We start from the raw sequence: 14527 nt of genomic DNA on the forward strand, positions 1-14527 counted from the left end.
CTGTAAAATATGACAAACTGTATTGACATTTTTTATGTTGGTGAAAGGTGTGTTCAGGATTAATTATAATAAATGTCATTGTTTAATTACTTATATTTAGAGGAGTTTCACTATTATTTGACTAGTTTGAATTCATTTATTTTTAATAGAAATACCAAAAGCTTTCTTCGGAGAAAGGCTTCGTTCTTACAGAATTGTATTTTTACAAAATTTTAAGATGCGTGGTATTTAACTTGAACGCAAGATAGCTTAAAAATAAAACTGAATTAAAAAGCAAATGCGTTCGCCTTTTTCCCAGTCTCCACGTGCTTCACGCAATTTGTTCGGGTTATAATTTAAATTTGGTATCCAATCATAAGTCTTCGGTTACGAAAAAAAAAATTGACCGTGGTTGGCAACCAATAGGAAAAAGGTTCGTGTATTTGACTTGAGAAGATAAACTTCCTTACCACGTCTGAGAGATTTTAGTGCATTTATATCAGTTTTTCACTGAAATTAAACGTATTCCTGACATTATTAAGTCCGTTAATTACTAAAATGAAATTGAGTGGCCAATTAATAGTTTTGGCAGTGTTCTTAGCTGTAGTATCAGCAAGAATAGACCCTAAAAATTTGAAGTGTTTAGGTTCGTATTTTACGGTTTTTTAATGTAAATTTAACTATTTCTAATCTTTAATCTCACGTAAAATCCATTTCAGTATGCCGGACGACCTTCGAAGAACTGGATAAGGCGATTAAAAAAGTAGATAAGTGGAAAAAAGTAGATGTAAGTATTGTCGATTTGTCTAATTATTAGTAGACGATAACAACTTTTAAACTCTGTTGTAAGCTTATACATAAAAGTCTAAGATTGTACTGCGACAGTGTCCTAGAAAATAACATGCCTGAAATATCTTATATGTTGCTTATGAATGTTGTTTATGAATTTTGATGTTTAGTCCAATGACACTGATTGAGAGTCAACCAAAACAACTATAAAATTCTAGTTTGTTCATAACTTTTATAGAGCCGTAACACACCCTTCTGGTGTTGTTATGTGTGTCCATGTATGGCGGTGATCACTTACCATCAGCCGATCCATCTGCTCATTTACCTTCTATGTAAAAATAACTTAAAAAAAAACAAATTGCATAATATTTTCTTACTGAATATGACTAAAAGTTCCCTACCATGTCCTGTATGTTTATTAAACTACAGAACAGATATTCAACTTATCTTGTCAATACATACTTGAGGAAAGTTTGTGAGTATAAGGCCCCCCCCCACATATAGCGTCTCGCGAGCGTAGCGTCGGGGCCAACTATATGGAAAAAGACGCCGCGTCGACGTTACGCTTTGCCATACAGTTGACCCGACGCTGCACTCGCGAGATGCTAGATGTGGGGGGACCCTAATGTTTATCAATTTATCATTTTTAATTTTAATTGTAAACTTCAGGTATAAAGGTAATTTTATTATTCATTTCGAATAGCAATAACTACTTAGCTCTTAACATGTTGTGTATTTTTTACCAGATCTTATCCAATATAATACATATGTAAGTGTGTTTAGTAAAACGTCCCATTTTTTGTCAGTTACCATTAAGGTGAGATTTACTTGTATCTCTATATGAATAACTGACAAAACGGCTTTATAGCAATCAACAATTTTCCCATTCACACTCACATAAAAAAAATAGCATTATTATTAAATTTGCCATTTCCTAATTAATTATTATTTATTATTTAGTTAAAAGTTATAGAAAAACACGTGATATAAATTAATAGTTTAAAAAACACTATAAAACACGCTTTTATAAATGCACGTAAAAGCCAAAAATAAATTATGGATCGTTCAAGTTGTCTCTATTTGTGAGCTGAAGTTTAAAAACTATGTGCTTTTAATTATAATATTTGATTGTAAAAGCGTGGGGCGCTGGAACAGGAAAGACTTTTTGTATAACTTGCTGATAAATCAAATTATGCTATGTTACGGGAAGGAGGTTACACAGATTGACGCGCTAACTGGAGTTGCAGCATGACTAGTAGGTTCTACATTAAACAGTCAAATCAATTAAAAGTCAGTGTTCAAAGTAGGTACCAATTTGTCGAACTCAGACAAAATATGCGCTAGTAGCGAGGAGAGTCGACAGTCACCGACACTTAGAACGCCGCTTTTTTCCGGTAATCAAAGTACAAAAGGGGAAAGTGTCTACAGTGACAGGATGCAGAGTTCTTGTTCGTGGACGAGATATCTTTGGTTCTCTTTGGTAACCCTTAGGCGGCATATGTAAACGTTATGTTCTTATGCAACTTCATTCGCCAGGAAGTTCGGATTAGTATTTGTTTACAAGAAAGTCTTTCCTGTTCCAGCGCCCCACGCTTTTACAATCAAATATTATAATTAAAAGCACATAGTTTTTAAACTTCAGCTCACAAATAGAGACAACTTGAACGATCCATAATTTATTTTTGGCTTTTACGTGCATTTATAAAAGCGTGTTTTATAGTGTTTTTTAAACTATTAATTTATTTTATACTTTTTAGTCATTAATAATGAAATACTTTTAACATTTATACATAAATTTATTTCAAGTAGGCAGATTTTACATGCCATTTGTGGCTTAACGTGTACTTATTGCTAATTGCTACTTAATAATAACTAGCGGCTACCTTCTTATTACGGTATTATCATAAAAAATTTTATATCTGGTAAGTTATCCATAAAAGATAGACAATATAGACATGTGCCATCGCGGACTTTTTGAAGACATTAGAGAGACATACTTTCGCCATACATTGTTTTGAAGATCTCAGCTAGTGGGATTTTGTTTGACTCGATTAGAAAATATTGTCACATTTCAACTAATTCAAAAAAAATTTAAGTATTTCTTTTTTGCCGAGCCCCCCTTTATTTGCTCTTAAGGGTCACAGGAAAACCATTACCAAACTTATTTTAAATACAACGTTGTTTTTCTTTTATGCGGGAGGCTTCGCCCCCCAAGCCCCCCTTTGTTTGCTCTTAAAGGTCACAAGAAAACGCTAACCCAACTTATTTTAAATACTACGTTAATCTTTCTTTTATGCAGGGGGCTTCGCCCCCCGAGCCCCCCTTTGTTTGTTCTTAAAGGTCACAAGAAAACGCTAACCCAACTTATCTTAAATACTACGTTGATCTTTCTTTCATGCGGGGGGTTTCGCCCCCCGAGCCCCCCTTTGTTTGCTCTTAAAGGTCACAAGAAAACGCTAACCCAACTTATTTTAAATACAACGTTGATCTTTCTTTCATGCGGGTGGCTTCGCCCCCCGAGCCCCCCTTTGTTTGCTCTTAAAGGTCACAAGAAAACCCTAACCCAACTTATTTTAAATACAACGTTTATCTTTCTTTTATGCGGGGGGGCTTCGCCTCCCGAGCCCCCCTTTGTTTGCTCTTAAAGGTCACAAGAAAACGCTAACCCAACTTATCTTAAATACTACGTTGATCTTTGTTTCATGCGGGGGGCTTCGCCCCCCGAGCCCCCCTTTTCGTTACTCTTAAGGGTAACAAGAAAACCCTAACCCAACTTATTTTAAATACAACGATTATCTTTCTTTTATGCGGGGGCTTCGCCCCCCGAGCCCCCCCTTGTATGCTCTTAAAGGTCACAAGGAAACGCTAACCCAACTTATCTTAAATACTACGTTGATCTTTCTTTCATGCGGGGGGTTTCGCCCCCCGAGCCCCCCTTTGTTTGCTCTTAAAGGTCACAAGAAAACGCTAACCCAACTTATTCTAAATACTACGTTGATCTTTCTTTCATGCGGGGGGCTTCGCCCCCCGAGCTCCCCTTTTCGTTACTCTTAAGGGTAACAAGAAAACCCTAACCCAACTTATTTTAAATACTACGTTGATCTTTCTTTTGTGCGGGGTGCTTCGCCCCCCGAGCCCCCCTTTTCGTTACTCTTAAGGGTCACAAGAAAACCCTAAACCAACTTATTTTAAATACAACGTTGATCTTTCTTTTATGCGGGGGGCTTTGCCCCCCGAGCCCCCCTTTGTTTGCTCTTAAAGGTCACAAGAAAACGCTAACCCAACTTATCTTAAATACTACGTTGATCTTTCTTTCATTCGGGGGCTTCGCCCCCGAGCCCCCTTTGTTTGCTCTTAAAGGTCACAAGAAAACGCTAACCCAACTTATTCTAAATACTACGTTGATCTTTCTTTCATGTGGGGGCTTCGCCCCCCGAGCCCCCCTTTTCTTTACTCTTAAGGATCACAAGAAAACCTTAACCCAACTTATTTTAAATACAACGTTGATCTTTCTTTTATGCGGGGGGCTTCGCCCCTCGAGCTCCCCTTTGTTTGCTCTGAAAGGTCACAAGAAAACGCTAACCCAACTTATTTCAAATACTACGTTGATCTTTCTTTCATGCTTCCCCCCTCGAGGCCCCCCCCCCCCCCTTTTTTTCTGTTCTTATTTTCCGGCACCATCATCAGGCCTTGAAACCTAATCGTAGTCATAGTTCATTACAAGACTTTTCTAAGAAGCCCAAAAACAGCTATGATACGATGTTCCATCATGTAGTTCCAGTTCATATCTTCCGGCTCCATCATCAGACCTTGAAACCTAATCGTAGTCAAAGTTCATTACAAGACTTTTCTAAGAAGCCCAAAAACAGCTATGATACGATGTTCCATCATGTAGTTCCAGTTCATATCTTCCGGCTCCATCATCAGACCTCGAAACCTAATCGTAGTCAAAGTTCATTACAAGACTTTTCTAAGAAGCCCAAAAACAGCTATGATACGATGTTCCATCATGTAGTTCCAGCTCATATCTTCCGGCTCCATCACCAGACCTTGAAACCTAATTGTAGTCTAAGTTCATTACAAGACTTTCCTAAGAAGCCCAAAAACAGCTATGATACGATGTTCCATCATGTAGTTCCAGTTCATATCTTCCGGCTCCATCATCAGACCTTGAAACCTAATTGTAGTCAAAATTCATTACAAGACTTTTCTAAGAAACCCAAAAACGGCTGTGATACGATGTTCCATAATGTAGTTCCAGTTCATATCTTCCGACTCCATCATCAGATCAGTTCAACAGTACCATATTATTGTATTGTCATCAGAACTACATACAGCTGCCAATTTTCATTACGCTACGATCTTTGGAAGATGGTTAAATTAGCCTCCGCAGATTCCATTACATAGTTAGTTACATACACGACGACCTAATAAAAGCGTGTTAATAAAATAGCTAATGTCAAGAGAGACAGTGTATGAAAATATGTTTCTAATTTGAGGTCTGTCAAATACTTTTTACCCTGAAGGAGTACTATTGAAACTTCCATGTGCTCTGCCCAGCCCATTTGGGAATACAGGCGAGAGTTTAATACAAAAAAACTCATTGTACAGTCAACCAATACGAACACTAGGCCACTCAACAACCATGTCAAAATGAGAAGCAGTAAGACCTTTCTTACAATCTGATTTATAATGACACTACAACCACAGTAGGGCTTCCAAATACCGGACTTATCCAATACCGGTATTCATTCCGGTATTGGCGATTTCAATACCGGGATCCCGGGATCCCGGTATTGAAATCGGGAAAATATGAAAACCAAGTAATTTGCTTAAAATAACAAATTTTATTCAAAATTTCGTTGGTTACTTTTCATGCGTGTTATACTACAGCGGAATCTTGCCAATCCAACTTACAAATGGGTTAAATCGATTACATTTCTAACTTAAAACGTTTCGATTGCAACTCAAAACGGTTCGCAAACTTATGTGGCCAAGTCGGTTCAACTTTTATTGTTTTTAAGTATACACCGTGTTTCACTTAACACTAAAAACCTGAAAACCGTTTGTTCAGAATCGAGAGTAGAATCGATTGAGCTATATCTTGATGGGGGTAATATTTTTTGTTTTAATTTGTATTATTAGTTATTGTTTACGTGCCCATTCTACAAATTCGTAATACAACATTGTGCATATCATATTGCTAGAGGTTGTATACCCTTTTCAGTATTAAGGGGTATTAATACTGGCTGGTTACTTGGACGATTATTTTTTCCGCTACGAGTTTGACGTTGTGCGTCACTTTAATTTTAAAGTTTATCATACATAGTTGAAAGGGCTACGCCCTGTGCTCTTTATTTTTGTTATGAGTGGGATTGAGGACGCAGTATAAAAGCAAGCGGGAAAGAGCGCCAGATCTCTACTCAGGTTATTCTTCTGTAAGTTAGATATCGCCGCCTGATCGGACATTTTGCAAGAAGACGCGGCCATAGCAAACCATGTTTTCTGCCAAATCGATCTCTTTAAGCTCGTGCGGAATAGAACCTTTTACATATTAATAATAACAGTCCTTTGCATCTATAACAGACGATTCAAGCAGCATCCTTGCGACACTTAGGTTCGTGGCTGTACAGCCCAATTCGAGAGAGGATCCCTCGCAAACACGGCAGGTGTATGCTCCCCCAGATGGGCGGGGGTTAGAGGCCTGCTCGTGACGCCTCATGCGTTTATCATTCAAGGAGGAGAACCAGGCATTGGCGTGCTTGGATTGACCGTCATGGACATCACGGTGCCACGTGGGTCGGTCTTCGGCCAGTCGGTGCCACTGGTTGCATGGAATATCAAATGTGACCATGTCACGCTTTACGCAATCTTTAAAGAGCAGCATTGGCTGTCCGACCGGTCTCTTTGCATCTGCAACCTCTCCCAGCAGGATTTAACGTGGCAAACGAGTCCGCTCCATTCGACACACATGCCCGAGCCACCTCAATCGCCTCTTCTTTAGTATGGCTGTGATACTAGGAAGCTGTGTCTCATTCATGCTGTGTTATATTTTATAGTCAATGTTAATGGTGTAATTGTACTGTAGATTTAACTATAATATCACAAAGTGATCAAAGAACAAGCATTAAGAGCATTTTTCGATTACACACACTCTATAGTTTCATCATTGACTTTTGAAATTAGAACATGAGATTATTTTTTTTGGGAACACATTGTAATCAATATCTACGGTACAATTTTGTGGTAGTTTTGTTTTTCGTAGCGCTAGAGGCGCTAAAGCACTAATAAAATAAATCCGTCAAATCATTGAACAATTAGCCAAGAAAGCTAAATTGTCCGACATAGATTATTAAAAATCACATTAAGAAATAATCTATGGAATCATACATTACTTTGCGGAAATCCATGATAATCAAAATCAACACACTTAATTTACGGATAAGAAAAGTAATATTCTTCATTTTGATAGTTGAGTAGTGAGTTCCCAATTTCGTTACTATAGGGAATGTTACTTCAAAGTTTTGAGCCAGAGTAGCTACGGTATACGTTAGTTCGTATGCCTTAAATTAACCAATTTTTTGAAAAGTTATATCTATGATATAGATGCATCAAGATCAAGGCGATTTGTTTACAGAGGATCTGTGGCCTGTTGCAACTACGATTGACGTGTTGCTTCTCTGTCACACTTACGTGCGAATTCACAAGTGCGACAAATGTGTCAAAAAATGTTCGCGGCAGACCGTCCTCAATGAATGCTTTTGACACGTATCTTTAATTCTTTATCTAGGTAGTTATCGAAAAAATACAAATATTGCAAAAACACCAAACAGAGAATGTGTCAAATCGAAAAAAGAGAGCAAGAAGCAAGATTTACGCGTGTAGTGACCACCGTGATGTAGAAAATTAACGTTTTTGATGAGTAATTTACGTTCATTTGGCATAATTTGTTAGTTTCTAAAAATACCGGGATCCCGGTATTGCTTCATTAAATACCGGTATTGAAATATGCCCAAAAAAAGGCGGGATCCCGGGATCACGAGATACCGGGATCCCGGTATTGGAAGCCCTAAACCACAGTATAATAAAGAGTACTATCGTACAGTATGGCCACTTCCGCTCTCGGTTACCTCACAGTTACCGCCTGTCAAAAACGCGAACAGTCAACCTGTCATATCTCACTCATACAAGCATGGTACGCGTTCACCTACACGAGCTTAGAAGTTAGAATGTGTGTTAGAACGCGGAAATTCTGGAACACTTTGTCTCCCAGTGAGATTGAAAGTACTCGTGATCGTGAAAATCAAAATAAAAATGGCAAAAAAAAGGAATGCTCAATTAAGGTTGCCATGGTTTTCAGGTGGGTAACTTCAGGATGGATGCCAGTGGTGACACCATGCAGGACAAGGTTCCAGCTCACCGCTCTACTGTTTACATCTCTGAGATGATTGATGATATTTGTAAGTCTATTCATTCATCTATACTAATATTATAAATGGGACAGTGTGTGTGTCATAAGTCATAAGCATTTATTGCATACATATTATTTTATTATTTGAAGCCCGTCGTGTCCCACTGCTGGGCAAAGGCCTCCCCCCAATTTCTCCACTGATCTCTTTCCAGTGCTATGTCTGACCATTCCTCCAAGAAGGAGTCCAGTTCATCCCTCCATCGCCGGCGGGGTCTGCCGGATCCCCGATCAGAGTTTTCCCACACTGTAGTGAGTTTGGCCCACAACTCATTAGGCATTCGGCAGATGTGACCAGCCCAGCTTTCATAAGACGTTTTCAATTCATCTTTCGATCTCTTTTTCTTGACGTGCCTGGAGGGAAACCAATTGGCCCAAATAAATGTACTCATTGACATATGTATGTAATTAGGTAGGTACGTAATATGGACCCAGCAAGCGCAGCAATCTTAAGGGACCGTCCACACTCAAGAGACGCATGTCCGCCGAGGCGCCGACGCGGAACGGACGTCAGCGCGACGCCGCCTGAATGTAATTTAAAAAACGTCTCCTCAGTACATTTTGTATAGGAAGGATGCGCAAGGGACGTCGCTTGGCGCGCGCCGCGCCGCCTGGGGGCGCGTCTTACGTCCTGAAAATGAATAAATAATCATAGTTTAATCAAACTGTATGTGCAATAGTTGGCTTGAAAGATTTTTTTTTTATATTGTATAACTAGCTTTATTAATAGTGTGTGAACCTGCCTTAGAAATCTATATTATTTGTGGTCATGGTTCGTTAATATTTCTTCTATGTGGGTAGCTTTTGCACATTGTAATTTTCCTCAGTCACCCGTTGACCACGAACGCTGTAAAGAGTTCGAAACGTCGGGATGTATTTTAAATTCATTATACGCGATTTAATCCGTTTACATAGTTTTATTTCATGAGTAACTATCGCGGTAACCGAAGACAATATTAAATGTTTTTTTTTTTAATTATAAATGTCCATTTGCAGGCAAGAAGATGGATGATTACGTTCGAGTATACTACAAGGCGACAGGCAAGTTGGAGATCATGCAGCTCATGACTGAATCCGGTGGAATGAACCCGGAGTTCTCCAAGACCAAGTTTGTCACTGATGATGACTTGAACAAAAGCTTGGAGTACTATGTAAGTACTTGGGCAGAGAAGTAACCTAATCACGAAATTAGAATTTTGAAAAAACCTTCGACCGCGACATAGTCGACCGATTTTTAACCCCCGACGCAAAAACGACGGGGTGTTATATTATAAGTTTGACCTGTCTGTCTGTCTATCAAAGCTGTAAACCCTTATTTATTAAAAAAAAACTGCTTACATTGTCATCTATATATATTTTGGAGGTAGCAATATTTGTTCGAAATCATACACACCTTTTTAGACAAATAAAGGTCGCACCAAACCGTACCATGAAAACGCGGCACGAAAACCGACTAGCAATACCACAGTCGCGCTTGCAAATGCATAGAAACAGCCCTCATTCCCGTTTTACAGATATTTTTTAATAAAATTCCCGAAAAAATTAAACTAGAAACAAATCCAACCGCCTTTAAAAATAATCTTAAGAAGCTGCTAATTGATAAGTGCTACTACACCGTGAACGAATTTCTTAACGACGCCAATCTATGATGAATTACCTAAATTTATTGTACCTACCTATACTTAAATGATTTATATTATAATGCTGATTAAAACTAAATTTTACTATGAATGAATATTGAACTGTTAGAATAATATAATAATTTATGTTATGTAAGCAAAATTAAATTGTACGAGTAGATAGTGTTACTTAAAATTATATACTAAATTGCTTTACCCTACCCGGGTCCATGTAACATAGTCATAAGTCCTAGACATAGATAGATAGATAGATAGATAGAATACTCTTTATTGGCACACCTCAGCAAGAGATACAGAAAAAAGATACAGCGGAGACAAAACAAATGATTATAAATAGAGGCAGACAACAGGCGGTCTTATCGCTAAAGAGCGATCTCTACCAGACAACCTTTGGGTAGCGGAAATAAAAAAACATAATCAGAAAGAGTAGGTGCTTCGAAATGAAAAATCATACTTATTCTAATTTCCAACACACAAATTGAATAAACATACACATATAAGAGAATATAAATAGACTTACATAAACATACTTAAATAGTAATATACAGCAAGACAGATATATAGTAACAAACCAACAATATACAGCAATCATACCAACCACAGAGTAAAAATAGCAATACGATCACTAAGGGAGAGATAAATAATGTTCTTTAAGCATAATGCATGTACATGATGTCTGTGTGTGTGTGTGTGTGTGTGTGTGTGCGTGTGCGTGTGCGTGTGTGTGAGAGAGTGCGTGTGCAATAAACCAATATGAATATGAATGTCTGTGTGTGTGTGTGTGTGTGTCTGTCTGTGGCATCGTAGCTCCCGAACGGATGAACTGATTTGGATTTAGTTTTTTTTGTCTGAAAGCTGAGTTAGTCGGGAGTGTTCTTTTCTGCGACGCGAAACGAAGGGTAGTCTGGCTCCGTCGCACTAATACGCAAGAGCGATAGAGATAGATATCTACGAGCGTTTCGTTTCGTGAGCGTTTGTGCCATTCGGCTACGTACCTTGGTCTCAGTATTTTTTTATGATTATACTAATAATTGATTTGTTTAATTTCAGTGTGAGCGCATGTTTGAGGAGAATGAAGACGAAATCACCTCTCTGTACAAGCACCGGCCTCACGATGACGTCATGCCTGACGCGCTCAACGAGGTAATATTACTTCACTCAATCAAAGTCTAAGGGACCAGGCACGACATTGTTCTAAGCGCGACAGCGGTGAGCGGCAGCCATACGTGCGAATGAAAAATCCCATCGCTGTGTCTCGCTCCAATGTATGGCCGCCGCTCACCGCTGTCGCGCTTAGACCAATGTCGTGGCTGAGCCGTAAAGAGTTACACCAAACTACGTTAGCACCATAAATTAAATATAAGAAGATCCATACCATCAAACAAACAAACACAGCAAAAGGGAGTGTATAAGCTTCTAATGGGTTGGCAGGGGTTCATAGGTTACGTTGACCGCTTACCATCAGGCGGACCGTTTGTCACCGACGTAGCATAAAACTAAAATAAATTAATCCCATACATTAAAATGCGACCGCCTAAGAACGCGCATACACTACACCACACGTAGATGCTGCCACAAAAAATACCTTGTTTGTTGCTATCGATTATTTGTAGATTGGCGTTGTGTCACTTTCGAGCCATAAATCTATGTCAAAAGTGACGCTTAACGCCATCTACAAGTATAATCCAAAGCTACAAGCCATTTTTTTTGTGGCGCCATCTATGTGTGGCGTAGTGTATGCGCGTTCTTAGGCGATCGAATTTAATGTATGAGAATCATACCATCGATCTTCTTATATTTAATCTGTGTTAGCACTTAGCAGCGATTTTGACAATCCACCGGTGCAAATATTGTTTTATTTTAAGCTTCAAATCAAATCTTCTGGGCGAGCTCACTCCATCGTAGGCCACTTCTTTGCCTTTGGCTAGTCTGTGGCCCATCAATAATAAAAAAAGCTACTTACAAAGCGGTAGCTGACGTTCACGAGGGTTCATGATACATGTTTAATATTGAGATGACGTGATTTTCAGATCTGCTTCAAGCACGCAAAATACTGTGAGGACTGGATGTTGCCGAACGAAAAGGATACCACCTGGACAGAGGAAATGGAGAAAGAATATATCAAGGTAACATTGTCAATTGTCATACAATAGGTTATAGTATGAATTTTCTGAGATGAACGTTTCGCTTTTGCCGTAATCTGTTAAACAAAGGCCTTTGTGTCTGTTGTTTACGGCGGCTAGCTCCCGTTTAATACGGCACGTGCTACAGTCTCAGTGTAGTTAAAAAGCAACTATCATGATAGCAATAAGGTTCAAATTTATTAAACAGTTTGCAGTATGCAGGTAACTTTTTTATGACCACCTTTCTGCTCCATCATCAAATCACCTCCATGATACCATAATATTGCATTGTCACGTGATTTACATATGTGTGCAAAATTTCAGCACAATCGGAAACCGGGAAGTGGGTCAAATCAAATATAACTAATTAAATTTGATTGCAGACAGACAACGGGACGGGTGAAAGTAAATAAAAGCTTGTGTTGCCGTGAAAGACGGACACATAAACAGATTCATAGACAGACACTTCCCCATTTATAATATTAGCATAGATATATGTTGCTCGCAATACTATAATACACCGTGTTTTATTTTATTTTATTTTATTTTTTATTATAAAAGTACATCCACATTCCACATCATATATATTGTAAATCACATAACAAACATTCAAACAAGTATTAAGTACTGACATACATGACAATTACGGAGAACATAACATTCTCTCATATAATGCAGCGAGCTCCAACTAATACTATTATCTAACCTAGAATTACACAAGAACTAAATCTAAATCACTAAGTCTAAAATTATATAACATAAATACAACGAATTAAGTTACCCTTTTATCCCCCCTTATTATAATATTTTTTAATTCGGATAAAGTGTCGTGGAAAATGTCGAGTTTTTTTTGTTTTCCGTTAAATTCGACACGTCGTTAGGTTCATTATAAGGAACCACCAGGAAATGAATTGTATTTGATCTAAAGAACCTTCCCTTAAAGTTAACGGAATTCAAATAAAACACGCTGTATAATCTATTAATATATTTCCAGATCCACGGTCCGGACCCGTACGGTTTCAACATGGGAGGTATGGGAGGCATGGGCGGTTTCGGAGGCATGGGCGGCCCTCCACAAATGCCTGATGGACTTGAAGATGAGCTGCCTGAAGACCTTGAAGACCTGCCCGAGGAGGAGGAGATTAAAGATGAGTTATAGACTGTGACTGCGTATACACTATGATTTGTAGACAGTTAATGAAACATGAAAGGTTATATATAGGCACTGATCCCACCGCGAGCTAGTAAGCTATGAGCTATCGGCTATAATAGTATTTTATACAATCGTGATATAATCGGGGAAATATTGCAAAAAGGCCAGGTCAGAAGTACTCGAAACCGACGAGCGTGTATGAGAAACGTTATGAAAGTGTGTGAAGCGAAAGTGGTTTGTCAGGATCGTAGTAAATGGAAATCCATGATCTCTGCCTACCCCTCTGGGAAACAGGCGTGCAGAAGAGACACGGCGATATTGATAGCTCACCGCTGGGCGAGTAACTATAAACATCGCCGTGTCTCTTTTATTTACACGGGAGTGATTATCTTTTGTTCGTTTTTATAGCCGATAGCTCATAGCTTACTAGCTCGCGGTGGACCAGTGCCATAGGCAAAGGAATATTAAAAAAAAAATAAAAAAAAAAAATGCCCTGGTGCATCTTTCGTATAATGTTTTGGGCGATTTTTTGTCTATAAAAGTAGCTGTGGATGTGGAGATCTCTGACCGTCTGTGTGTCCGACATAAATACCTTTCAGCGTCATCCCGGCACTTGCCACGGCTCATGGGAGCCTGGGCTCCGCTTTGACAACTAATCCTTAGATTTGGCGTAGGCACTAGTTTTACGAAAGCGACTGCCATCTGACCTTCTAACCCGAAGGGTAACTAAGCCTTAATTAATCCGGTTTCCTCACGATGTTTTCCTTCACCGTAAAGCGACTCGCAAATATGAAATGACATTTCGCACATTAAGTTCCGAAAAACTCATTGACGAGCCGGGGTTCGAACCTGCGACCTCCGGATCGAAAGTCGCAGGCTCTTACTGCCAGGCCACCAGCGCTTTCCTTATTTTAATTGTAACTTTTCACTGTGTCTCCTTATTTATGGATCTTAATATTCCTTTGTATATATACAGGGTGCCCGGTAATTAATGGACAACCTTTAACCACCAAGAGGGCACCTTATACTGGTCCAGAAAATCGACATTAAGGTTTAGTAAAAGTCGCCTGGTTTTGGAGATTTTCACACTTTTTAAAATTTTAGGTAGTATTAAAATTAGTAGTAAAAAAATCTTGGTGGTTAAAAGGTTGTCCATTAATTACCGGGCACCCGGTAGATGTATAAAATAGTCTGGTTGATTATTTAAGGATGTGGACAGTATTGCCTGTAGTCTGGACACAAGTGTTCCTAAAACATGACAATAATATATTTAAATATACGAGGTGCGGTCCAAAAGTTTCCGGCCTAACAAAGAAAGGGCTTACATATCTTTTCAATTTTATTTTTATTTTTTAATATAGTCTTCCTCTGTCAC

At 38.8% G+C, this 14527-nt stretch overlaps 1 protein-coding gene across 1 annotated transcript; it reads left to right on the forward strand.

Moving 5' to 3' along the window:
• The first annotated feature begins 434 nt into the window (after window positions 1-434).
• On the forward strand, window positions 435-13202 carry LOC125238754 (protein seele). The gene is made up of 7 exons (XM_048146181.1): window positions 435-625; window positions 699-766; window positions 8129-8228; window positions 9233-9387; window positions 10927-11019; window positions 11907-12002; window positions 12994-13202. The coding sequence occupies exons 1-7, from the start codon at window positions 538-540 to the stop codon at window positions 13156-13158; spliced, it is 765 nt and encodes a 254-aa protein (XP_048002138.1). The 5' UTR covers window positions 435-537; the 3' UTR covers window positions 13159-13202.
• The last annotated feature ends 1325 nt before the right edge of the window (window positions 13203-14527 follow it).

The sequence above is a fragment of the Leguminivora glycinivorella genome, chromosome 24 (assembly GCF_023078275.1).
Source record: "Leguminivora glycinivorella isolate SPB_JAAS2020 chromosome 24, LegGlyc_1.1, whole genome shotgun sequence".
Taxonomy (NCBI): Eukaryota; Metazoa; Arthropoda; class Insecta; order Lepidoptera; family Tortricidae; genus Leguminivora; species Leguminivora glycinivorella.

Coding starts and splice junctions, on each gene's coding strand:
- LOC125238754 (XM_048146181.1), top strand. CDS start 538: ATGAAATTGAGTGGCCAATTAATAGTTTTGGCAGTGTTCTTAGCTGTA. Junction 626..698: donor TAAAAATTTGAAGTGTTTAG/GTTCGTATTTTA, acceptor AATCCATTTCAG/TATGCCGGACGACCTTCGAA. Junction 8,229..9,232: donor TGAGATGATTGATGATATTT/GTAAGTCTATTC, acceptor GTCCATTTGCAG/GCAAGAAGATGGATGATTAC.